The sequence below is a fragment of the Drosophila navojoa genome, chromosome 2 (assembly GCF_054131105.1).
Source record: "Drosophila navojoa isolate 15081-1374.11 chromosome 2, UAZ_NAV_1.0, whole genome shotgun sequence".
Taxonomy (NCBI): Eukaryota; Metazoa; Arthropoda; class Insecta; order Diptera; family Drosophilidae; genus Drosophila; species Drosophila navojoa.
The window spans coordinates 32,283,978-32,310,447 of NC_142890.1; the positions used below are offsets into that span (position 1 = coordinate 32,283,978).

At 37.8% G+C, this 26,470-nt stretch overlaps 3 protein-coding genes across 12 annotated transcripts in view; 2 read left to right on the top strand and 1 right to left on the bottom strand.

The window, feature by feature from the left end:
- The first annotated feature begins 245 nt into the window (after positions 1–245).
- On the top strand, positions 246–9,640 carry Atg17 (autophagy-related 17). Of its 2 annotated transcripts, none has more exons than XM_089261085.1 (5): positions 246–1,052; positions 3,833–6,814; positions 7,169–7,538; positions 7,595–7,694; positions 7,978–9,640. In XM_089261085.1, exons 2-5 carry the CDS (start codon positions 4,023–4,025, stop codon positions 8,712–8,714), a joined length of 3,999 nt encoding a protein of 1,332 aa, XP_089117211.1. In that variant the 5' UTR covers positions 246–1,052; positions 3,833–4,022; the 3' UTR covers positions 8,715–9,640. The 2 variants fall into 2 exon arrangements, with proteins under 2 accessions (XP_089117211.1, XP_030245669.2); XM_030389809.2 differs by having other exon boundaries at positions 7,595–7,698; positions 7,978–8,285.
- A 3,686-nt stretch (positions 9,641–13,326) lies between these two features.
- Positions 13,327–22,128, bottom strand: Rab23 (RAS oncogene family member Rab23). Of its 7 annotated transcripts, none has more exons than XM_089261299.1 (3): positions 22,033–22,128; positions 18,630–18,991; positions 13,512–14,665 (listed from the first exon to the last, which is right to left on the bottom strand). In XM_089261299.1, exons 2-3 carry the CDS (start codon positions 18,756–18,758, stop codon positions 13,967–13,969), a joined length of 828 nt encoding a protein of 275 aa, XP_089117425.1. In that variant the 5' UTR covers positions 18,759–18,991; positions 22,033–22,128; the 3' UTR covers positions 13,512–13,966. The 7 variants fall into 7 exon arrangements, with proteins under 7 accessions (XP_089117428.1, XP_089117434.1, XP_089117437.1 ...); XM_089261297.1 differs by having other exon boundaries at positions 22,022–22,095; XM_089261288.1 differs by having other exon boundaries at positions 21,977–22,040.
- Positions 22,129–24,753: 2,625 nt separating this feature from the next.
- Positions 24,754–26,470, top strand: part of plx (PTB_TBC1D1_like and TBC domain-containing protein plx) — a 35,319-nt gene continuing 33,602 nt past the window's right edge. For 2 of the 3 annotated variants that reach the window (XM_089261023.1, XM_089261030.1), the window contains exon 1: positions 24,754–25,004. In XM_089261023.1, coding sequence (XP_089117149.1) covers positions 24,885–25,004 — 120 coding nt within the window. In that variant the 5' untranslated portion in view covers positions 24,754–24,884. The remainder of the gene's footprint in view (positions 25,005–26,470) is intronic. The other variant, XM_089261034.1, reaches the window with a different exon arrangement.

The window sequence follows — 26,470 nt, forward strand, 5'->3', positions numbered from 1 at the left end:
AAAAAGTTTCGATAGTCTTTTAGCATAAGACTCGATTTGAATTCATACTTTTGCTTTGAGTTAAAGCAGTAACCAGTTGTGGTTGAAACTTTATAATGACATTTTATGTCAACTTATAGTTATATTATTATTATATATTATAGTTAAGCATATTATGTGGGTTCTTTTGACGGACAATCCAGGGAAACCATGAATTTTGATCGATGTAAATAACAGCTTGCCAAATGTTAATGTTATTGTTACTGTAATTCTCTGTTATTATTAAAACAGAAGAAGAAGACGGTGGAACTACGAAAGTGCGTTATTTCATTTTTATACAATTTAAATTAATTAGAAATTTAAGTAATTCAACAATATGCATGCGTGAAATTAATTGTATTAATAAAAACTAAAAATTACCTAACCGTGCTACGTGTAAATGGCAAAAAATTTAACGCGAAATATAACTGCCAACAACAACATCCATAGCAGCGACCACTCACAACAACAACAACGCAATTATGATAGACAAAGAAATAGATTAAGGTGAAAAGGAAACAGCAAAAAGCCCAACAACTTAATAAAAAAAAAAAAAAAACAAAAACAAACGCAACGTATTTAAATATTAGGCATATCGCGTGAGTTTTCTGAGCAGTTTTTGCACCGCTCTGATTTTTTTGATACGCAACAAAAACTGATAAAGTAAAGAAAAAGTCAAAAGTAATACGATAAAATATATAAAAAAGCGTATGGGAAACTAAAATAATAAGGTGGGAATAACACTGAATGAGTAAAAAGGGACAGAAGGAAAATATAAAACTGGACACTAATAGCTTTTGTTTTGTCGCTGCTGCTGCCAGAACAAACAAACACACACACGCACATACCACACACAGCTGATATAAAATCATTTGCAGAGTTCGTGTTCGTGCTCGTGTTGTGTTTGGATTTAATAGATTGAAATCAAAACACACACGGACAAACAAATTATAAACGAATACACGCGCACGTAAACAAAAAATACCCTCACACAGACGGGCCATAGTGTAAATGGATTGATTAAACATTACAAAGTAAGTGCGACGCATCGCTTTTAATTAAACATAATAGTTAAAAAATATCAAAGCACAAAAAATATAAGCAAATGAGCTATTTATGACGCCCTTTTTGGTGCATAAGTTTTAAAAAGTCCTTCCCGCGATTCCCGTACCTTAATTTTCTCCACCCCTTCCGCACGGCCTTCTCACCCATTCCTAGCTTTACTTGTGCGAAACTACACCTGCTGCCATTTTCTTTTTGAATATCAGGCAACCTTTATTTATGTTTCTAAAGTCGATTGTTCTGTTATTTAGTTGGTAGCTTACGCGGGACGGTTAAATCCAAAATACAAGTAATAAAATCAATTTATCTAAAACACATTTGTAATTTTTGCTATTGTGTGAATGCTTGCATTTTCAAGCGAAACACATTTGGCGGTACACATATAGACGTAATGGAAAATATCAAAGTGCAGGCCAAAACAATACACAAAAGCGCTTACAAACAAACGCTGGCCAACATGCATAATATAATATTGAATACAAATACACATTCACTCTCATGTAGCTGTTGGTGCTGGTCAGTGCTGTCAACTGGTACAAAAAGGTATTGTAATGCACTCGACGTTTGATCGCGCACATAAGCTGATGGTAATTGAGGTTTCAGAACAAACATTTTTTTATATTTAAAATGGGAAATCATGGTATATTGGTTTTATTGCAATTTATGTAGCAGGCAGAAGGAGGCGTGGCAGACCCCACAAAGTATATATATTCTTGATCATTAGCCCTGCCCGAATGTATGAATGCGTCGAGCTCAGAAGATATAAAAGCTAGAGACTTCAAATTTTTTATTTTTGTTAACGATAAAAAAAAACTTTATCGAAAATCAGTTATAAAATTATACCTTTAAAATTTAAGTCTGAAAATCTAAAATGTATATTAAGATGCATTTTATACAATTTCGATTTTTGTTAAAATTTACCCTCCACTCCTATATCCACCCTCTAACCTTCATATTTATAAAAGGCGTATTTTAAATACTAAAGACTTGTGCTTCGGTATATATGTATATACATTTAAGCATTATGCTTACGGTCTGAAAGTTTCATTAAAATTGAACGTCTAGAAATTAAATTATTTAACAAATAAATTCTAATAATATTGCCAACACTGCAGCGCGGCCCAACCGCTTTCTTACTTGTTTATACACTGAACCCATTGAAAATGGGAAACTAGGGTATAATGGTTTTGTTAATATAATGTACATATGTAATTTTTGATCGGGTTCGATTTAGCTTTGTCCTTCCGTCCGTCTGCCCGTATGCTTGAACGCATAGATCTCAAAAGATAGAAGAGCTAGAGACAAGTCTCTAGAATGTCCCCTACACCTGGACCTGGACTCCAAATTGTAAATATAGACATGTATTTTATTGAATTTCGATTTTTTTTATAATTTACCCCCCACTCCGATATCCAACACCTTTATATTTGTAAAGAACGTATTTCAAATACTAGAGACTTGTGCTTTGCAAATGGATGCATTTTAATTAAATAATCACAATCTAAAAGTTTCATTAGCAAAGTCCATCTACAAAAAAGGTATTAAACATGCCCACACTGCAGCCAAGTGTGTGTGTGTGCATGTGCGAATAATTATTGCAATATTAGTATATCATTATCACCCTCGAAGGGTTCATGGGATCTCGTAGTCGAATGCAGAAAGATGCAAGGCATAAATATGATAGTTCTTCCTAAATGTTTGTTTATCAAGTTCTCATGATTTTTAAATTCACACACATACTTATATGTACATGTATGTAGAATGCATACATGCATGTTATGATTGGCCTTTGTACCTAATTGCCTTGATAAGCTATTATCAGATGGACAAAAGGCGGTGATCTTGGATTTCATTAATGACAAAAAAGGTAAAATCTAAATCTGAGCATATTTCCAAGTTTCGCGATGTAGGGAAAATGCGTTTTCCCATAATTATGTAGTAATTTCTACGAATTTTCAGTAATGAAAAGACTACTAGGAAGGTAAAATTGGCTTTTGAAACATTTTTAAATTCACGTAGGTACATTAACAAGAACTTAGCAAATAGCAAAATAGCAGCAAAGCATGGGTCAGGTAATACAACACGCAAGTCTTAACTTTATTCAACTCTCCCTCTAAGCGGTCTTATGATCGACCTCGTATATCCATGTAGGCACATATGTGTATCTGTGTGCGTACATACATACATCTATTAAAATGGAAGTATCATGCACACGTGTTTCCCTGTCGTTGCATCGCTGACGACATCTGTTATTTCTGTTAGTTTCCCTCACACGTCGATAAACATTTCTTTTATTTTTGTATGTTGTATGTTGTTTATAACATTAGTAGTTGCTTATGTGCGCTTGGGCAACACAGCCAAATCGGTGTTATTTGTTACGTACACACATTATCCAAAGTTTGCCAGACAAAATGTAAACAATGTATTAAGTGTATGTAACAAAATTGAATTGAGTAAGCTGACACAATAGCAAAAATACAACTAGTTCTTTATTGCGACTTTAAAACGTGAACAACAACAAAGACGGCGACGTTGGCTCTTGTTTAGTCATTAACGTTTGAACTGCAGCCCGCCACCTGCAGCGCCGTAATGTCTAAACTAGCGCAAATGTTATCGCTAACACTCGATCAAGTACGAATGTTCACTGACTGTTAACTGTTACCTACATGTATGTACAAAAATGTAAAATATTTGTAAATATATAATACTTAGAAATTATATTGTTCTGCATTCTTTTGCCATTGTTTTTCAGCTCCTGAACGCTAGGTGCTACCACCACACACATACACACATGCGCATGTACGAATTTAATAAGCATTAGCACTGCCAAGCAAAGAGAAGACGCAGTGTTGAAGGAGGTTGCAAAGTAGAAAGAGAGGCGGTAGATGAGAAGGACCCCATCAACAACAGCTCGAGCTTTAACATAGACAGACATCTGCCACATGATGTTGTACGTCTACCATGTGGACGTCGGTCGCATGCTTAGCTTCGATATGACCGTTGCTTTGTCTTCGGTCGAGAATTTAAAGGAGACAATTCAGCGTCTGCACCAGCTACCCGCTGCCAATATAGTTCTGCTTGTGAGCGGAGGCGAGATGCTGACACACTCCACACAGGTTTCCTGCTATTCCGCGGGCACCGATACGAATCCCATTTTTATGTTCCTCACCGGCGATGAGCGTCTGGGCCCAACGATAGCCAGCGGTGGTTCAAGCGGAAGCACAGCTAGTGCGGCGGCAGATGCTGCCGATGCGGAGCTGCGTCGCTTGGTGGACGAGAGTCAGAAATTGCCCGCAGTGCTGGAAACAGTCCGGCAGCGAGCGGCGCTGGCGCAGCATATGGGCGAGCTAGGCCGCAAGGAGGAGCAACAGTGCGAGCGATTGGTCCATGAGCAGCATCTGCAGCAGCAAGGGTGGTCCGCGGTAGTAGCCAATATGGAGGATTTGACAAGTGAGTTCACTGAACGCTTCCACAACTTTTGCCTGGCTTTCGACCGACATTTGCAGCAACGGGAAAGCTACCTGGAGCTCTTGCGCAATTTCAACGAAGATCTCAAACAGCTGGCGAGGATACCCATACTGCCAGCGTTGATGTCGCATGCTCAGGCGGATTTTCATGGGTTTGATGAGCTGCTCGACACCGATGATGGAGATGTGGAGAAGTTGAAGACAGAGACAGATTTGATAGAGCCTGGAACGAAGAGTGTAGAGAAAAGCAGCAGCAGTACATCACCCAATAAGAAGTTGAAAATGGGTCATGAAGAGTTTAATCAAAGCGACTCGAACACCAAGTTGCAGCAACAGCATCAGCTCAATCTATTGCAATGGATTAGCTCGAAGGGTAATCATGCGGCCCTACAGCAGATGTGCGATGAATGCGTTCAGGGACTAGAAACCTTCTCCGTTGAAATCTACGAGAAGCTCAAGACCGAAGTACAGAACATTATCATGATGGCCAATCAGAGCGATGTGAAGGAGATTAAAGGATTAAGTGATCGGCTATATCGTCTCGACGAGTTTAAGTATAAGATCAAGAAGATTGTCCAAGATCAGAGGGAGCAAGCCACTGCTCTGCAACAGAATGAGTCACGGGCGCTCAATCTGCGCGACAATTCGGTGTTGCCTGATCTGTGCCTCTCTCATCGCTCTCAGCTGCTTGTGATGCGCGATAATCACATTAAGATTCGTGAATATAGTCGCCTAATAGCCCACTCTAAGGAGGAGCTTGGTCGCAATCTGAATACGCGTCTGCGCCGCATCGTATACATTGAAAATGCGATGAGTGAGTATGATAATCGTTTGCTCTTCTACCATCGTTGCCTGCGCCGTGCGGAGCGTCACCTTAGCATCATTGAGCAGATCCATCGAGCGCCGAGCACTTATGTTGCGGCTGTCACGGAGGTAGTGCGTCGTAAAATCTTTTCGGATGAGTTCCGGGTGTGGGCATCGCGACTGTCGGCGGATTTCGATCGCATTCATAGTGAAGAGCTGCAAAGGCGGCAACTTTTTAACCAGAGTTTTGATGGCCACTTTTTGAATATTCTTTTTCCGGGTATGGCCGATATGCCGCCCACTTTTGCTAATGACCATCCGGAGCTAAGCTTTGATACGCGTCTCCCGCAGCTGGGACGCTCCGATATTGAGTTCTTATCGGTGCAGTTGCCCGATCTGGCCAATCAACTCCAGTTACCGAATATGGAGCCTGTTTTGCAGTTCTTTGTGCAGCGGCACGAAGTGATGCAACCAGAGCAATTGGCTCATGAGCGTCCTGAGCAGTTGGAGCTAGCTACTGAAGTAGGCAAACAAACTGTGAGCACCTTAACCAGCTTACATGTGGAAAAGATAGACCGTAGCACAACAACAGAACCTCGACTGATGCTGAGCGCCAGCACGCTGACAGATGATAATGCCGTCAGTGTACAGCGGCTGCGAGATGCACTGCAGGCTATGTCCAAATTGGCATTAAATTGTCTAGCAATGGCGCGCTCCAATTTGAGTAGCCTTCGCCATGAAGTAGAGCGTGGATACCAATATGAGCTGATGACGGGGCTGGCGCAGATGCAGGAACAGTGGCAGCTGTTGTCCATGAAGTGGAAACAGAAAGAAAGCGAGCAGGCGGAAGAGCTGGAGCAAATGCGTCAGCAACTGTTATTCGCGGAAGAAGATAAAGTGAGAGCTGTGGCGCAGGCACGCGAGCAGCTGATACATGAGCATAAAACGGAGTTAGAATCGTTGCGCTGCCGATTCAAGCTGATGACCTCGATGGAGCGTTCACCATCGGACAGCAGCCTTGAGAAGTTGGAACGGCCGACGAGCAGTGCCAGCATGGTCAGCCTAGATGTTGAACAGCTATTAGCGCAACAGCGCCAAGATATGATTGCTCAAAGGGAGCGTGCCATCAGCGAAGCTATCGAAGCGGAACGCGCGCTTTGGCAGCGGCGAGAGCTTCGAACTCAAAACTCAGAATCTGTGATGGCCAATGTGTCTATTTTGAAAGATGTATTAGAGGACAAGGAGCGGCAGCTGGACACCTTACGAGAGCAGAACCGCATGCTGACAGAGGAGTGTTACCAGTTAAAGACACGTCTCGAAATGCTTACTAATGAGGATGGGAATAGCTGGCTGAAGGAGAAGATTGATTATCTCAATCGCGACAAATGTCGTCTCGAGGAGGAGCTTAACCTGGAGAAGAGCAGGCGCATCGAAATGGAGTCCAGTGTAGCTGCGTTGAGGAGGTTAGTTATTGATTGATTGATCAACATTTCAAAGATATTAGATCTTTGGTTGACTGAACCACTTTTTATTTGGCTAGATGATAAATATAACATTGATGAACAATCCGAATGGCTAGCTAACCTACTGAATGTCTAACTGATTGATTAATATTTTATTAGGTCATTTTGATTCTTAGTTTCAGTCAAACTGATTTATTGACTCACTGTCCGATTGGTACTGACATCCTATATGGTTGTTTAATTGATTTATAACTGATAAATTGATTATAAAATTACGAACTCTGGCCGGTGAAGAAAATTATTTAAGGTTTATTAATTTTTTACTATCAATTTAATTCTTTTCTTTCTCTGCAGCTCCACTTATGAGTTGGGTGTTACAGTCGCTGGCGGTACGTTGACGCGTTCGAAGTCAAGTGTTCCTTCGTCATCGAGTCATCGTTACATTACTCTCGAGGGCTGCGCTAAGGGTGATCTAGTGTTTGTTATTTGGAGCATACGACATGCACAGTTTATGGTAGTGCAGGATTCACAAACCCTGTACTTTGTGCATGCGGGTAGCTTGCCTGCTCTACAGCTGACGGCGCCAACGACGCAGGTAGCTCAACCTTTGTCGTCAGGTGCCGCCGCCGGGGTTCCTTCGACCCAAGAAGAGCCCAATCACATACCGCTACCCTATTACGCCATTGGACGCGTTGTCGATAAGGAGTACTGCCAGGCGCGAAAGGTAAGTTAATCGTGCAGCCTACGTTAATTCAAACTAATCGTATGATATGTTTGTAGGATGAGAATCGATATCGAGTCAGCAAGGGCTCCAAGTTTTATCGCATCAAGCTGGCGCCGGTATCCTCAAGATATCCGCAACGTTGCGACCGTTTGGAATGTAAGTGAGTGAGGAGTGGCTTCATAGCATGTAGTGAACAAACTAAAGCTTAGAGCAGATGTTGTTTAATATGTTGTTTAATATTGGATGTGATAAACTACTACTGAAATTTAATATCTTTATCACCATCATTTCATTAGTAGTTTATCACATTATATATATAAATATATATATATATATATATATATATTAACTCTTGCCTACCAGCATTCAAATTCTTTCTAAAAGCCATCTATCTTCACTTAGTTAATTCAAATTTTACGTTTCTCTGTCTCTTCAATAGCTACAGCTTCCGTTGGCGTCATTAGTCGACTGCAAATAACGTCAACATCGCGGGATGTGATCGATATACCCGGCCCTGCGAGTATTGCTGGCAGCAGCATTTATCAAAGCTTCAAAGAACGGACGGTGAGCATCTCTAGCGTAAACGAGGAGGAAGATGAATCCGCCTCTTTGCTCAGTGAGCGCTGTCATTACATTAGCGTTAGCGAGGAGGATGAATTGTTGGCGTTTTCTACTTCTGCTGCAGAAGCAACAGTAGCTGGAACAGCAATTACAACAGTAGCAGCAACAACATCAACAGAAGTGGCAGTAATAGCGACGGCAACTCAAGCACAGTCTGTGATAACAGAGCAGCCAACGGCGTCAAGAAAACTAAAGTTGGATCTACTTTTGGCCTCTGCTGATTTATTAACACACTCTCTAACACCACAACAACACCCGACACAACAAAACCTGAGTGAGGAGAATCCAAAGGAAACAAAACTGTCAGAGCATGTAACACAGCTTTCGGATTTAAATACTATCCAACTAACCGATGAACCAGTTAATTTATATGTTACCCCAGCCACAGCTACAACAGCAGCAGCAACAAAAACAACAGTTGATGCTAAGTCTGCAAAAGGTATTGTTGTTGCTGTGGAGTCATCAACAACGGGTACGGCCCATATTAGTGAGGATTCGGATGAGTATCGATCACTGGAGGGTAAGGACGACGCCGATTTTTCCGTTTCCGAATAGTGTAAGATATATATACATATATATATACATAAGAATGTCATACTATATATATATATATATATATATATGAGTATGACATTCTTTTGTCTTTAAGTAGGCTAAAACTCTTACTATTTAATAGACAACCAATACCCTAAGCAAATTAAGCCGACAGCTGAATAAACACACAGCACATGAAAATAAAAATATATACTTAAATAATTTAACACTTACAAACTCTTCATAAGAAAAAAAAAATACGAATGGAATAAATGAAAATCAACTAACGGCTAAAGCTCTATTGTAGTTGTCTATATCTATACATCTAAATAATATGATCTTATAGTAATCCTGTAAATGAGTTCGATGACAGCCCTTCACATATACACACAAGTGCGATTTTTATTTTAAATAAAATTATAAATAATCAATTAAATTAAATTACAACTTTAATAAAAAAAAAAATTTAAAAAACAAGAAAAGCAAGTTTAAAATAAGTTTCACTCTTTATCTTTTTTAGTGCCAAGAAATTGTTTGCAAATCACACACATTTTGTTAATAAAACTGACGCAGTGAAGAAAATTAATTATTAAAAAAAGTAACATGATAGAAAACATATTTTTTATAGAAATTTTCGTAACCACTCCCCGTTATCAAGCATACACGTCCCACCACAGAGCCCCGCCCATAAAATCTAACTATTTATTTTCTTATCAATTATAGAGGCGTAAAACAGTCCTTTTTAAACAGAGGCGCGTATCGTCTTTTGATTTTACATTGTACATAGCAGCCAATATAATTTGCCCTTTTTATGTTATTAACACAGGTACAGAACAAAAATATAAAAAAATGTAATGCTATTAAAAATTGCAAAGCAATACAAACACAAACATGAAATTTCTTTATTTGAGGAAAGTGCAACTGTATATAGAAAAAAAATTTAAAAACCAGCTAATTTTATTTTAATCGATTATAATTAAAAATTGAAAACGTAAACAATAAAAAATGTAAAAAACAACAAAACGTGTAAAGCAAAATCAAATAAAAAGGGAAAGAATGTTAACTGCTTAAAAGATTTTTTATACACGATTGTAGGCGATAAAATGTATTGGTGTGATTTGTATTATAAGGAATAGTAATTCCATATAGAAATCTAGTAAAAAAAAATTGTACACTAATTATATATGCAATTAATGTACGACATGTATAAATCACATAGCAATTTTTACGTCGATGAACCTGAACCCATTGAAAATGGGAAATCTGGGTATAATGTTTTTGTGAAAAAGTGTGTAACAGGCAGAAGGAATCATCGCAGACCCCATAAAGTATATATATTCTTGATCAGCACGACGAGCTGTGTCGATAAAGCCCTGTCCGTCTGTCCGTCCGTCCGTCTTTCCGGCCGTCCGTCCGTCTGTCCGTATGAATGCCGAGATCTCAGAAGATATAAAAGCTAGAGAGCGAAATTTTGTGTGCATACTCATGTATACCATACACAGTACGAGTTTGCTTTATTTTTTCGATAACTCATCCGATAACTTTTTTATCGAGAATAATCGAAAAATTGATTTTGTTTTTTGAGCCTCATCGGAGTACTATTAGACATGGAGACTTTAAATTTACTGTGTATATACATACATATGATGAATACAAACATTTTTTAATCAACAGATTTTGGATACCACGCCCCCTTCGCCCCCAATTTGTAAAAAACGTATTTCAAGTACTAGAAACTTGTGCTTTGGAATGTACAATTTGACCATATAATTATTATATTTCATTAAGATCGTATGCTTACAAATGAAGTTATTCACCAAGTAAATTCTCATACTATTGCCCACACTGCAGCGCAGCCCAAGCACAGTCGCTGCTTACTGCGCAGTTAGCAGAGCGCGGGCGCGTTAGGGTGTATGTATGTGTGCGTGCATAAAAGTAGTGCAGAATGATAATAATATCAGCTTGTTGGGTTCAGGGTATCTCCTAGTCGAGCAGTCTCGACTAGAGTCTTCTTGTTTTGATCTGCCTATGCTTTGCTAGCTGCGCAGGTGACGCAGCGACTACACTTGAGAGGTAATTATGAATATTGCGGCGGGCGTATTTTATATACATTTTTTATACCCTGAACCCATTGGAAATGGGAAATTAGGGTATAATGGTTTTCTTAAAATGGCATATCGCACAAAGTATGTATATATGCATATTCTTGATCAGGGCAACGAGCTGAGTCGATTTAGCCCTGTCCGTCTGTTCTTAGGTTTGAACACCCCAACCTTATATCCCCCCCTGATCCTACCCTTTGTAAAAGGCGTATTTCATATACTAGAGAATTGTGCTTAGGCACATACACGGACTTTAATGTTATAAGCACGATCTGAAAGTTCCCATGGGCGTAGTCCATCAACAATAAAAGTTTGTAAGCAATTAAGTTTCCATAGCAAGCCCAAATTGCAATGAGGTTACGCCCATAGGCCAAACATAAAAGTAATTAAGTAAGTTCTAAACAAGTAAGAAAGCTCTAGTCGAGACTGCTCGACTACGAGATCCCCTGAACCTTCAAGCAACTGATATTTCAATAATAACACACATACGCACATACATATACAGGCAAATTGAGCTTGGGCTGCGCTGCAGTGTTGGCAATATTTTTATACCCTGAACCCATTGAAAATGGGAAATCAGGGTATAATGGTTTTGTTGAAATATATGTAACAGGTAGAAAGAGGCGTGGCAAACCCCACAAAGTATATATCTTCTTGATCAGGGCGACGAGCTGAGTCGATTTGGACCTGTCCGTCTGTCTGTCTGTCCGTATGTATGAACGCGTCGATCTCAGAAGATATAAGAGCTAGAGTCTTCAACTTTTTTAAAATGTCCGTATATATCGCGCGCATATCGAGTTTATCACTAAAAAACGATAACTCATTCCGATATTTTTATCGATAAAAAACCTTATCGAAGATCAGATATAAAATTATATCTCCCACATCTTTAAGGCTAGAGTTTCCAAATTTAATATGTATATTAAGATGCATTTATACAATTTCGGTTTTTGTTGAAATTTGTTCCCACCCCTAAATCCACCCCCTCACCCACATCTTTGTAAAAGTCCTATATCAAATACTAGAGACTTGTGCTTCGGTATACACATACATTTTAACATTATGATTACGTTCTGAAAGTTTCATTACGATCGTACGTCTAGAAATTAAATTATTCAACAAATAAGTTCTCATAATATTGCCAACACTGCAGTGTGTGTATATGCGTGTGTTTGTTTTTATGTGTGTGTGTGCGTGCGTTTGTTTGTATGCGTGTGTGTGTGTGTGTGCGTGCGTTTGTTTGTATGCGTGTGTGTGTTTGTTTGTATGCGTGTGTGTGTGTGTGTGTGCGTGTGTGTTTGCTAATTATTATTGAAATATCAGTTGCTTGTAGGGTTCAGGGGATCTCGTAGTCGAGCAGTCTCGACTAGAGCTTTACTTGTTTTATATTTTTCTTAATGAAACTTGCACAACGTAATCATACTGTTTAAATGTGTGTATATTCCGAAGCACAAGTCTCTAGTATTTGAAGTACGCCTTTTACAAATCTGATGGTGAGGGGGCGGATAAATTTTAACAAAAACCGAAATTGTATAAAATGCATCTTAATATACATTTTAAATTCGGAGACTAGCTTTAAAGATGTGGGAGATATAATTTTATAACTGATCTTCGGTAAGGTTTTTTATCGATAGAAAAATATCGGAATGAGTTATCGTTTTTTAGTAATAAGCTCGATATGCGCGCTGTATATACAGACATTAAAAAAAAAAAGAAGTCTCTAGCTCTTATATCTTCTGAGATCGACGCATTCATACATACGGACGGACGGACGGACAGGTCCAAATCGACTCAGCTCGTCCTGATCAAATATATATATACAAGTATATATATATATTTATATATATACCTGAGTATTTTTAATGTGTTCAGGATATAAAAAAATTTGTAGAACGTTTAAGAAATAAAAAATCAATAAATAAAAAAAATAATTATAATTTTTTAGTTATGCAATAAATAGCTTAATATAATAAATAAAATTATGTTAATTTTTTTCAAAGTGTGTGCTCTGGAAATATTGTTAGTCAGTTTGAAGAGTTACACTTTGCAAACCAAATTGCGTATCGACATGCTTCTCGTTTCGTCCATTTTGATATGGAGTCGAATTATTATACATTTCTCCTAAGCTAACTGGAAAAAGATTCACACGAAAACGTCTACACATATACTTATATTTTAACATATGTATATAATTTCATACAACACTTAGATAAAATCATATATGTATGATATATTTTTTTTCGTTAATCAGAAGAGATTATTGCAAATGCATTTCTTGCGCAGGGAAATACAAATTATTAGCCATGTAATACATACATATGTTTACAGAATGTTTTCGTTCACTTCATAAATTTACGGTGTAAATTAATAATACATACATGATCTCTAGATTTTTATTCCATATACATATATATTTTTTTCCAAGTCAATCACAAACTGTATCAAATATTTAAATCGTTAAATTTTTAAGAATAAATGACTTAAAAAGAATATTTTCATAATAAAAAACCGTAACTTACATACAAATGACGACTGTTCAAACTAATGTGGAGTCAGGATTCAAGTTGAATTTAAATATTTTAAATTGTATATATTTTTTTAATTGAGCAATGGTTAATTGGTAAATGTTACAATTTGTGTGGAGTTGGAGCAGTTCAGCACTATAAAATAAGTTACATAATTATTTTCATATTAAAATGTTAAATTATAGACACTATTTTATATTGAGAAAAGGGTAATTTGTGTAATGGTCTGTATACTATACATTTTATTCCCATTTAACTGAATACTGAAGAAATATAATTTACATTTTCAAAAGTGGACTAATATCGAAAATATTGCTACGAAATATAGGTTATTGAAACGCCATGATGAAAATGTGGCTTTGCTTTTTTGTTAAAATGAATGAATTTTATTATTTCGTTTACATCCCCTCCTCCAGTTATTCTTCTCCTCCTCAACTCTTGCTTCTGCTCCACTGCACATATCATGCAACTACTGAGATTGTTTCGGAGTCTGGGCACGTCTAGCGAATGGCTGTGCTTCAAACGCATGGTTGGCCACATGGTAACAACTTGATTTTGTGGAGGCACTAAAATAATTAGGCGTTAAATATGCTCTAGTTATTAATTGCCAACAGCTGTAAAGATAGAAGCTCTCTCTGCATGCCCCTCACAATATGCCACACTTCTTGAGTACAATTTTTCGCTTTCGTGCCGCACTCGAGCCGCTGCTCTTTTTGGCAGGACGAAGGACAATAGTTCCACTATTTGACTTAGTGAAGGTCGGGCTAAATGCGCTGATAGTCGGCGCATTATTGTAGGGTGGATGCGTTGACGCGTGCTCAGTGCTGTTGTTACCGCCAGATACTTGGTCGTAGGTCTGCGTCATTAGCTGGTGGCACTTTGTGGCCAGGTAGCGGAACACAGAGGCTACATTAATGTCCTCCTTGACGGAAGTGCGTATCAGTCGACAGTTGAGCATTTTGGCCAGCGTTTCAACTTCATCTGCACTCACCACTGCCTGCTCGATCAGATCGATTTTATTCTGGACAATCACTGTTGGAATTTCATTGCATTCGTTTTCCACTTTACGTTTCCATTCCTTGATTGCATCGAATGAGGCGCGGTCTGTCGTTGAAAACACCAGTACTGAGGCTTGTGCACCTCGGTAATAAGCCTTGGTTATGCAATCGAACTCCTCTTGCCCAGCTGTGTCCCATAGCATGATGCGCACGTCCTCGCCATCTATCTCGATCTGACGCTCTAGGAAATCAACACCAATCGTCTTCTTATAGTCCTTCGTGAAGATGCCTTTGCAGTAGCGCTGGATCATTGAAGATTTACCTACGCCTCCATTGCCAACGATTACCTGCAAAAAAAGTGTGTTTTTCGGGTTTTTAAGAAGTTTATTACAAAGTAAAAAAGTTAATTGACATATATTTAGATATACACTCATGATAAAAAATAATATGTACATCAAAATTATTTTGGGGATTCTGTCATAGCTAATAAAATTTTGGTATTTTGTTTGAATGAGGCACGCAGGATTGCTAAAAACCTTATAAGGAGTGGCAAATCTTTGCGGGAAATCGCAAATTAATTTTGTGCAAAATGCTTTAAAGGTGCAAAATAAACAAGTAAGAACGTTGCAGTCGGGCGCTACCGACTGCGGAATACTCATTCACAGTCCGTATACATGATGCTATGTTTACAAAGGGGCATTTATTCTTATTTCAAATTTAATATGGCTTTAAAGAAATCGTAGCTTTTGGTAATTTTTATCGAGTAATCGATAATTATTATATTGATCGTGCACTTTTTGAGTACAAATGTATGGTAATTTTCGTTAATAGCTTTCGGTCACACCTATTACAGATTCTTAAGCGTTTGTTTACATTACAAAAGTGCGCTTTTTAGCATTCTAAGAATTGCGATTGATTTCTAGCTGTTATTGTAGTTTTGTCAGATGACGCTCTGTTATTAGCTTATTGTATTTTAGCTAACAGTTTAAGAAGCAAATCGGTAGCGTGGGCGCTAAAGGCGTTGCAAGTTATGTTACGGCGACGGAGGTTCAAATCCCCATCGGGTTTTTTTTTTATCATACATATTTCGATTTTTATAAAATAGATACTTTATTCTTTTTTCTAATTGAACAATTTTATAAGTTTAAATTTGTTTCTTCTCAAAAAGCCCTCATATATGTATGTACGCATATATGCATGTACAGTGGCTCACACCTTATTTCGTGCAGCAGCATAGTAGAACTTTGAAACCGTATTCCCGCTAAACCAGTAAAGATATCCAAAAAATTTAAATGAGGTTTTATTTATTGGTTATTCATTATGTATTAACACTTTCAATTATTTTTATATTATAATTAATAAGTTTTAAAACTAAAGAAAACTAAAAAAACAGCCCCTTTCCATGTCACAGCTTATTTCGTGCACTTCACTTTCAATGACTTTATTGTCCAAAAATTCTTAAATTAGGATAATTTTTTAACTCATTTTTGTTTAATCACCTCCTTGAATAGTGATTCCATCGAGTTTACTCATTTTCGGGTGATTCCGCTGGAGATTTTTGGCCAATCCTCCAACACGGCCGTTTTGAGGTCATTTTTATTGAATATTGACCATTTCCGAATGGCCACGCCCAATTTTGCCCACAAATTTTCTATAACGTTCAGGTATGACCACTAGGCCAGCGGATTTACCACATTTGGACTGTTCCAGATCAGCCAGGACTAGTCAATACCCGGTTTATTGTTTTGGTCATTTACCTGATGCAATCGGGATCGCCCTTCTAGACGCAGTTCTTCTGCATTTTGGAGCAAATTCTTCTTCAAAAAGGATAGGTACATGTTATTGTTCATATTACCATCAATGAAAACTAAGTATCCAACTCCCAAACCCGACCTGCAGGCCCAACCATGCAACAGCCACTGCCATAGGTCATATTTGATTTTAGGTGCTGATCTTTGAGCTCGGTATTTGCTTAGCGGCAATCATATTGGAACCCATCCGACGCAAATATATTAAATTTCGACTCATGTGCATATATATGGGTCGGATTGGAAGCAATCTGCCTGGCGCCCACCAAATACTGAGCTCCAAGATCAGCACCTAAAATCAAATATGACCTATGGCAGTGGCTGTTGCATGGTTGGGCCTGCAGGTCGGGTTTGGGAGTTGGATACTTAGTTTTCATTGATGGTAATATGAACAATAACATGTACCTATCCTTTTTGATGAAGAATTTGCTCCAAAATGCAGGAAAACTGGGTCTAGAAGGGCGATCCCGATTGCATCAGGCAAATGACCAACACAATAAACCGGGTATTGACTAGTCCTGGCTGATCTGGAACAGTCCAAATGTGGTAAATCCGCTGGCCTAGTGGTCATACCTGAACGTTATAGAAAATTTGTGGGCAAAATTGGGCGTGGCCATTCGGAAATGGTCAATATTCAATAAAAATGACCTCAAAACGGCCGTGTTGGAGGATTGGCCAAAAATCTCCAGCGGAATCACCCGAAAATGAGTAAACTCGATGGAATCACTATTCAAGGAGGTGATTAAACAAAAATGAGTTAAAATATTATCCTAATTTAAGAATTTTTGGACAATAAAGTCATTGAAAGTGAAGTGCACGAAATAAGCTGTGACATGGAAAAGGGCTGTTTTTTTAGTTTTCTTTAGTTTTAAAACTTATTAATTATAATATAAAAATAATTGAAAGTGTTAATACATAATGAATAACCAATAAATAAAACCTCATTTAAATTTTTTGGATATCTTTACTGGTTTAGCGGGAATACGGTTTCAAAGTTCTACTATGCAGCTGCACGAAATAAGGTGTGAGCCACTGTATATGTATGTACATAAGTCTGCACGCATATGTAGCATCAAGCATTACAGCCTTATGCACGCGCTCATTTGTATGTGTGTATGTATGTAATGCAAATTTATCATCCGCTACTCTGGCTCTTCTTTTCTATAATGCGTCATATCAACAATCTCATCTTTGCATTTCATTTTAATTGCGTTTGTTAACAGTAGGCGGTAGCGCTGTCGGCAAAGGCGCCGGCTAAATTTGTTTTTTGTTATTTTGACAAAAATGGCTTGGGTGCGAGTTCAAATCCCGCGGAAAACTCTTTTTTGTAAATTGCAAATTTTGTTATTTTAGCATCTTTTATATTTTTATACCCTGAACCCATTGAAAATGGGAAATCAGGGTATAATGGTTTTGTTGAAATGCATATATGTAACAGGCAGAAGGAGGCGTGGCAGACCCCACAAAGTATATATATTCTTGATCAGCACGACGAGCTGAGTCGATTTGACCCTGTCCGTCTGTCTGTCTGTCCGTCCGTCCGTCTGTCCGTATGTATGAACGCGTCGATCTCAGAAGATATAAGAGCTAGAGACTTCAACTTTTTTTTTAAATGTCGGTATATATCGCGCGCATATCGAGCTTATCACTAAAAAACGATAACTCATTCCGATATTTTTTTTATCGATAAAAAACCTTATCGAAAGTCAGTTAAAAAATTATATCTCCTACATCATTATAGCAAGAGTGTCCAAATTTTAAATATATATTAAGACGTATTTTATACAATTTCGGTTTTTGTTAAAATTTACATCCCGCCCCTATATCCACCCCTCACCCTCATCTTTGTAGAAGTCGTATATCAAATACTAGAGACTTGTGCTTCGGTATACACATACATTTAAACATCATGATTACGTTCTGAAAGTTTCATTAGGATCGTACGTCTAGAAATTAAATTATTCAACAAATAAGTTCTCATAATATTGCCACCACTGCAGTGTGTGTATATGCGTGTGTTTGTTTTTATGTGTTGTGTGTGCGTGTGTGTGTGTGTGTGTGTGTGTGCGTGCGTTTGTTTGTATGCGTGTGTGTGTTTGTTTGTATGCGTGTGTGTGTGTGTGTGTGTGTGTGCGTGTGTGTTTGCTAATTATTATTGAAATATCAGTTGCTTGTAGGGTTCAGGGGATCTCGTAGTCGAGCAGTCTCGACTAGAGCTTTCTTTCTTGTTTTGTATGTATTAGTTGCAAATAATCAAAATAATGTGTGCAATACGTTGTTTTTGTTTATTTAAGGAAATCGTTTTATTGCAAAATACTCTATTGTACTCGTATATGTACTAGTAGGTGTTATATTAAACTAGTAGAGGCTGCATCTGTTCTTTATGTGCATCGCAACTTGTCAGCTGATTGGACAAGGACTGATTCAGTGTTTGGGGAAACGGTTGATTGCTTTCTTGTAGGTAGGCGTGTTTCTTTGTTTTTGTCAATGTTGGTTAACTTACCACCTTAATGGCCAGTTCGATGTCGTCCTCACGCATGCTGCTGTAATTATATTGAGACTGCGAATGGGACTGCAGACCAGCTCCTGCAACGCCTCTCGTTGCCGTTGCCGTTTGAATTAAAAGACGCATCGGCGGCTACACGAAGGGTTTCGTGTCCAGCAGGCAGACGAGCCCAATTATTGACTGCTGCTGCTTTGGCTAATAGCAGCGCGTGCAGATGCAAACGCAGCGAACAGGGCTTTTTTGGCGAATCCGATTTTCACTGTCCGCTTGGTTGTCTTTTTACGTATTATCGATGCTGCTGTAATTCACTTTCTACGCATTGACTTAAAACAAAATCAAATGACCATTGAAAACAGAAACTGTGGAAAACAAAACAGAAACGTCACGAAAATAAACGCATAGTCAATAAGTAAGCAAAAGTTTTTCTTTCATTTTCACTGTAACCGGTTTGTGAGTTTATCTATAATTTTTTTTTCTTTTTTAATTTATCTATTTTTGGTCTTTTTACTTCTTCCTGTTCGGATTTTAATAGGCGACTGCGTTAGCTGGTTACCTTTGCAGCAAGTGCTATCACGACACCCCACAACTCACAGCTCGTAGCTCACGCATCGCAGCGCGCCCCGTCGCATAATTGTTGCAGTTATTGGAATTGGGGGGAGATCAGACGGACGAGATCAAGCATGCGCATGGGTTTCGTGTTGTATTTTCTTTTTTTTTTATGTATGAAAATGATACTAAAGTGTGCTTATAAATCAAAGGGTAGACAGTATTTCCACATGTTGCTTTGGCGACAAATACGCCGGATACATCAGCAGCTTACATCTATAATTTTAAAAATACATATTGCAAAATTTGTATGCTAATACAAAGCTATCAATTACTTAACTAGTCCATTTCACGCCATTACACAATGCCTCAAAAAGCAAACACATTTCTAAACTATAAATATTCATAAGTTTTTTTTTAAATTTGTTTTGAGCTGCAGAATTTGTTCCCAATAGTTAAATAACTTGTAGATGTCTACGTTTTCCTGCCCTTCAATTTTTCATTTTAGGCATAGCCACTAACCAATAATAATTATTCAACTTTATTTGATCTTTATCTTCATTTTTATACCCTGAACCCATTGAAAATGGGAAATCAGGGTATAATGGTTTTGTTAAAATGTATGTAACAGGCAGAAGGAGGCGTGGCAGACCCCACAAAGTATATATATTCTTGATCAGGGCGACGAGTTGAGTCGATTTGGCCCTGTCCGTCTGTCTGTCTGTCCGTCCGTCCGTCCGTCCGTCCGTCTGTCCGTATGTATGAACGCGTCGATCTCAGAAGATATAAGAGCTAGAGACTTAAACTTTTTTTTAAAATGTCCGTATATATCGCGCGCATATCGAGTTTATCATTAAAAAACGATAACTCATTTCGATACTTTTTTATCGATAAAAAACCTTATCGACGATCACTTAAAGAATTATATCTCCTACATCTTTCAAGCTAGAGTCTCCAAGTTTAAAATGTATATAAAGATGTATTTTATACAATTTCGGTTTTGTTAAAATTTACCCCCCACCCCTAAATCCACCCCCTCACCCTCATCTTTGTAAAAGTCGTATATCAAATACTAGAGACTTGTGATTCGGTATACACATACATTTTAACATTATGATTACGTTCTGAAAGTTTCATTACGATCGTACGTCTAGAAATTAAATTATTCAACAAATAAGTTGCCATTATATTGCCAACACTGCAGCGCAACCCAAGCGCAATCGCCTGTATATGTGAGTGTGTGTATATGCGTTTGTTTGTTTGTATGCGTGTGTGTGTGTGTGTGTGTGTGTGTGTGTGTGTGTGTTTGCTAATTATTATTGAAATATCAGTTGCTTGTAGGGTTCAGGGGATCTCGTAGTCGAGCTGTCTCGACTAGAGCTTTCTTTCTTGTTATCTTAGTTATTTGTGCTGTGAAATCCACTGTGCAACATTTGAACTCGCGCACGTTCTTTTGTTGCCTTTCGCTCGTTCTAATTATGTTGTGACCATTTCGCTTTTGAGCCTCATTCTCAGTACTCATCTTCTTTTTCCGCTGCAAATTTTAGAGTTTGGCGCTGCGGGTTATTTGTTTCTATGTATGCGTGTGTATATGTGTGTGTACTCGTCTTCTTTTTGTCTATTGTTATGATAATTAAGGCCAGAGCGGTTATAGATTTAACTAGTTCAATAAGCACACACACATATGTATATATGTACATATGTATGTACATATATATTAACATATGGATGTGGGGAGCAACATCAAGAAAAAAGTCATGTCAACAAAGCCTAACGTAAAAGCGCTAACCAGACAACACAGTAAAAGTTTTGTGCTGTGTCTGTTTGAGATTCAATGCAAGAAAGGCTGCACGCATGTGCTGTGTCTGTGCTAGCTGCGCGCGCGGCCTCTACCTGTTACACCACTGTCTCGTATTCTGTCCCTCTCTTGAGTGAGTGAGTGTGTTTTTCACAATTTACAAATAATGCACATCATTGCAGTTTTCCATTTCTTCATGTCTTAACTAAATTGTCTAGAATGCTCAATTATTTTGAAATTTGCTCACAAACTAATAGATTGTGTTGTTGTTGTTGGTGATGCGGTAGATTGCCATTGCCACTTCCTACTTGATGGATTATGTTGTGCTTGTTCTCTTTGTGGAATGTGGATTCTAACTTGGATATTTAAGTGCACAATGAACCATGCAACGGTGTCTGTGTAGCAACAAATGCCACTTGTTGCTTCCACTGTAAATGACAACTAAAGCTGTGTATGTGCGGAAAATTATGCAAATGCTACTGCTGATGTTGCTGGTGCTGTTTTCTGTTGCGCTACTTAAATCAATTATGAGCAAATTCCTCATTATTTAAATTAATTTTAAATGCTCCATTCACACACTAACGGCACTTTACAAAACCGTCGCTGACAAGTCTCCATTTTTTCTTTCTTATTGTATCATATCTCATATCTTTTTATATCTCTTTTCTGGCACACACACACTCTCAGTTAAAAATGCAAGAGACCGATCATTGAGATTGTCGGTGAGAAATAAACGAAATATAAATTGAAATTTTAAAAAGCATATACGAATGCGAATGCGAACCGCTTGGAGCAGCCGGAGAGCCGTCAGATAAGTAAAAAAGAAACAACTCGCAAGCGGCTTCAGAACTTATAGCTTTGAAATAACAACAACGCGTACGAAACGCATTCATTAATGTTGGACTTAGTTACAGCTGCCTGTTGACTGCTTTAGGGAGCTGAACCATAGTGAAAGTCTCTACTTTTACACGCACACCTAGTCAAATAATACTCAGCGTACCCACGAATCACGCAGATTGTAAGCCAACATCAAACAGTAACACACCTGCTGCTTACCGCGTTTCAGCAAAGACTAAATCTTAAACTTGGCTTACAAACCAAAACTGGCTGAGTAGGAATGGAAGAAGAAGCCGCATTGGTGGCAGTGCTGATAAGCGATCAAACAGTGGAATGGGCTTATTGTTGCTCCAGGCATTGATGTTTTCACTTGCCAAAAATGATATGCTATTGATGCTTGAAGTTCTTAATAAAAATTTATGTTAAATTCATTTAATTTAAATAATTAACGCCACCAAATATCGATAGCTATTTAGAATGCCATTTTTCAGCACTGTTTCTACGAATACATGGGACTGAGCTCTGAAATCAGCTGTACAACCGATAGATTGTGGCGGTCAGTCGATGAAGTCGTATCGTTCGCTATTTTGGAATAATATATGTACATATATCCCGCTTGGTTTTGCTTGTTTGGCGGGCGAATTTGTTATTTTAATTAAAAATGTTGACGCGTATCTCACTTAGGTGATCAGAATTTCTATTTGATTAAAACAACAATCAATCAAACTACAAATTGAAATGGAATGCGTCCGCGTTATCATATAATCATCAATGCCGTACACAAATCTCAACGCATGCGCCCAACGGACAGGATGTAGGACGACTTGTGTATCGTCATAGAAAAATTGTCGAATACCGACTAGCAGGAATGTTTGAGCCGTAATTTGTGCTTCTTGCTATTCAGTGTTACTTCACAGCTATATGGCGAATCCGTCTTCAATCGGCTATTGAGGCCAATTCTTTGCAGTCAACAAACGCGTCGTCGTGGTGTACGTGTTTACGTATGTGTATGATTCTGTGCATCGTAAGAATTTCTGCGTCTATGTAGAAGTAAACTTAAAAAGCACACTGAGAAACCATAGCAAATAAAAATATAAATGTTTATACAAAAGTAAATTCCAACATTGCCATTGAGCGTTTTTTTAGGGGTGACTGTTCGTAATGCTGGCTTCTTCCGTGCGTCTGCCCTCTGACACTTACATATGTATGGTGGTGGCTTCCGAGCTCTGGCTTATACATTCATATTTCTGGCAATCGCGTGCAAGAAAAAAAAAAAAAAAAAAAAAAATTAATAATTAAAAAGAGGCTAAGAAGCGCCAATGCTCCGGTTTTTTGAATTAGAAGCAAATGCTTCTACGAATAAATAACGACGATAAATTTCATAGCATACATACCCTCTAAAATTGGAGCATAATCAGCTTTTAAATAGATGTACATATGTGCATACATATGTATATAGTATGCAATTAGAAAGTTATGTAAATATTGACTAAAATAGTCGTCTCTCCTTATAAATTATAAATTCTTCGTAACTAGCTCATAATAGCCTTTTCTCAGTACAAGTACAATTTAACGAGTTATTTTAATTAACTACAGAACAAAGTGAACTGAAAAAATGAACCATAATAATATAACTGACCGACTCAAATGTACACGCGGATTCAAAGATAACAATTCGAATCGAGCTCGAACTCACAAGTTGCATTTTAACAAGGTTATGATACCCGGTGAAAATTGTTGTTATTCAGGGTATCGCGCCGAAAAATCAATAGTGAAATCTTTCTGCGATGAGCCGCAGTTTCTGCATTATCAATACAAATAAATAGACAAATGGATATGTATGTATGTATGTATATATTAAGTCGAATTTGCCATGTGGACCATTTTTAATATGCCTCACGAAGTAATGTAGTATATTATTGATGTGCTCAATGACTACAAGATATTTCGGCGTTACTGTAGTTAGGGACAGAGATTTTGAACATACATATGTACATATACTCGTTGTTACCCTTGTTCTAAAAAGAGCTATTCTTTCCCCGATTCGTATTGTAGAGGTGTGACAAATTGCAAAATTATATGTATGGTACAACGTAAACGCTCTTATTTGTAAATGATAGAGTATTGCGAACGCATTAAAATGGGAAATCAGGGTATAATGGATTTGTTAAAATGTACATACATATGTATATAACAGGCAGAAGGAGGCGAGCGAACGACGAGCGGATTTTGTCCTGTCTGTCTGTCCGTATTTTTGAACGCGTCGATCTAAGAAGATATAAGAGTTAGAGACTTCAAATTTGTTTAAAAACTGTTTGTATTTATAACGCGCATTTGAGTTTATCACTAAAAGTCAATAACTCATCCCATTATTTTGTTATCGATTAAAACCCTTATCGAAAGCTAGGTTTTTAATTATATCTCCTACACCTTTAGAGGTAGGGTCGGAAAATTTTAAATGTAGACTCATAATATAATTTCGATTTTTATTGTAATTTACCTCCACCCCTATATTCACCCCGCACCCTCACCTTTGTAAAAGGCATATTTCAAATACTATAGACTTGTGTTTTGGCACATACACGTACTTTAATGTTATAATCACGATCTGAAAATTCTACGGGCATAGTCAACCAAATAAGAAAAGTTACTATTAAGCAATTATGCGTGTTTATGCATGCATCCCTATGTTTTTCTGTGTGTGAGTTTAAGACCGCGAAGAACTGTGAAATATTAGTTCTTCGAAGGGTTCAGGAGATTTCGTAGTTGAGCAGTCGACTAGAGCTCTTTTACTGTTGTTTATCTAATTATTTCTCAAGCAGAAAATCAAAACAGTTAAAAAAACACTTATAGTCTGTAAAACAAACAACATCAGAACTCAACGCGAAAATTACGTAAAGTAAACTTAGAAATAACAATAATAATAGTGAACTAACAATATTTATGGGAAATGTAAATTACAGTATAAATTGTGCTGCATTTAATTTAAACATCAATATTAAAAATAATCAACAGTATACCCAATCAATATACTCACAAGTTGAGCTTAATAAATAAACAAACTCTTTAAGATGAAAACTCGACTCGTTACTCTGACGTATCGCGGCAGTGCGTCCGTCGATCCGCGCTATTCGGCTTCGATGTTGCCATGGACCATCAACGATATTCGATCCACAGAGAGCTACACAAAGGTGAGTTTCTAAAGAATAGAGCCAAGAAGGTCCTATCAGCCTTAAATTACTCTTGTAATTCCAATAATATTTATATTTTAGCCTGTTAGCCTTATAGCCTGGAAAGCAGATCAAAGCGTCCGCATTAATTTTATTATCAATAATTTTGCCTCCCATCACTCTGATTATCAGCCGTTGTTGCTACCTAAATTTAGATCCACCGACCAGGACAAATAAACTCACCGACATCCAAAATAAAATAATATAAATATTTGGATAGGGTTGGTCGTGAGCAACGCCGATGAATTCTATATTCGTGAATTTGGCACACTTATCGTCGAGGTGTCCATTGTTCTGTGTCGCCAAACATTGTTGCCCTCATGTTAAAGAGAAGTACCGACTGCGGAATACGCATTCACACCCCATCAGCAATTTTGTAGCAAAGTTTTGATCTAAAACTTTAGAAATTTCAGTTTTTCTCGATTTGCCACGCCCCTACTGGGCATAGACACTTCAGTTTTGGTCAGTTTCGTAGAATAAATCAAGGGTAACCTAACTGCAAAATTTGGATACTTACGATCCAAAAATGAGAAAACTATAGGTTAGTTTTCGATACGCCACTCTCCCAAAGAGGCGTAACCATATTTGTTGGGGAATCGATTTAAATTTAACGGACAGACGTACAGACGGACGGACAAGACGTACATTGCACAAAACCAATATACTAAGGCACTTTCGTGAATGGGTATAAAAATGCACTATTTCAGTCTCACCTCGATGTCCCATAGCTAATATTATTTCAAGCTTGAAGCTAATTTTAACACATCTCGCAATGTATGGGGTTGTTCTAGTGCCCGCTAAAGTCCTTTTCTGTGATAAGCCTCGCATAATTGGATTACCTACAGTCGCTAATGGATTGCGAACACAGAAGGTTGACCGAAAGCTGTATGGACTTGTCGGTACTTCTGTCTTAGAGGATTTTACCAGTACTCTCGCCTTATTTACCTGAGCTTACTTACATTTTAGTTATATGTTTCACTTTAAGGAACATTCTTAAATGATTTTACGTGCTTTCAGTCACCATCGTTATGTCAAAATTATACACTTTTTATATACACTTTTTAACTGTTCCCCTACTTTTCCTGTGGCTTCGTTTCTATACCTTGAACCCATTGAAAAATCAGGGTATAATGGTTTTGTTAAAAGTATGTAAGGGCAGAAGGAGGCGTGGCAGACCCCACAAAGCATATATATTCTTGATCAGGGCTAAACTCTGAGTTGATTTAGCCCTGTAAGTCTGTCTGTCCGTCCGTCTGTATGTATGAACGCGGCGATCTCAGAAGAGAGCAAATCTAGAGACTTGTCAAATAAGTTCACGGAAATTTGAAATAAAACCCAAACAACTTATCAATCATCTAAATTTATTATATCCCCTTCAAAATAGGTTCCTTCTGAGGCAACACACTTCTTCCAACGAAAAATCCAAT

Bases quoted from the DNA above. Each gene is read 5' to 3' on its own strand.
- Atg17 (XM_089261085.1), top strand. From the start codon at position 4,023: ATGATGTTGTACGTCTACCATGTGGACGTCGGTCGCATGCTTAGCTTC. The intron at 7,539-7,594 runs GTAAGTTAATCG...ATATGTTTGTAG, and splicing joins AGTACTGCCAGGCGCGAAAG to GATGAGAATCGATATCGAGT. The intron at 7,695-7,977 runs GTAAGTGAGTGA...TCTCTTCAATAG, and splicing joins ACGTTGCGACCGTTTGGAAT to CTACAGCTTCCGTTGGCGTC.
- Rab23 (XM_089261299.1), bottom strand. From the start codon at position 18,758: ATGCGTCTTTTAATTCAAACGGCAACGGCAACGAGAGGCGTTGCAGGA. The intron at 14,666-18,629 runs GTAAGTTAACCA...CTTTTTTTGCAG, and splicing joins TCGAACTGGCCATTAAGGTG to GTAATCGTTGGCAATGGAGG.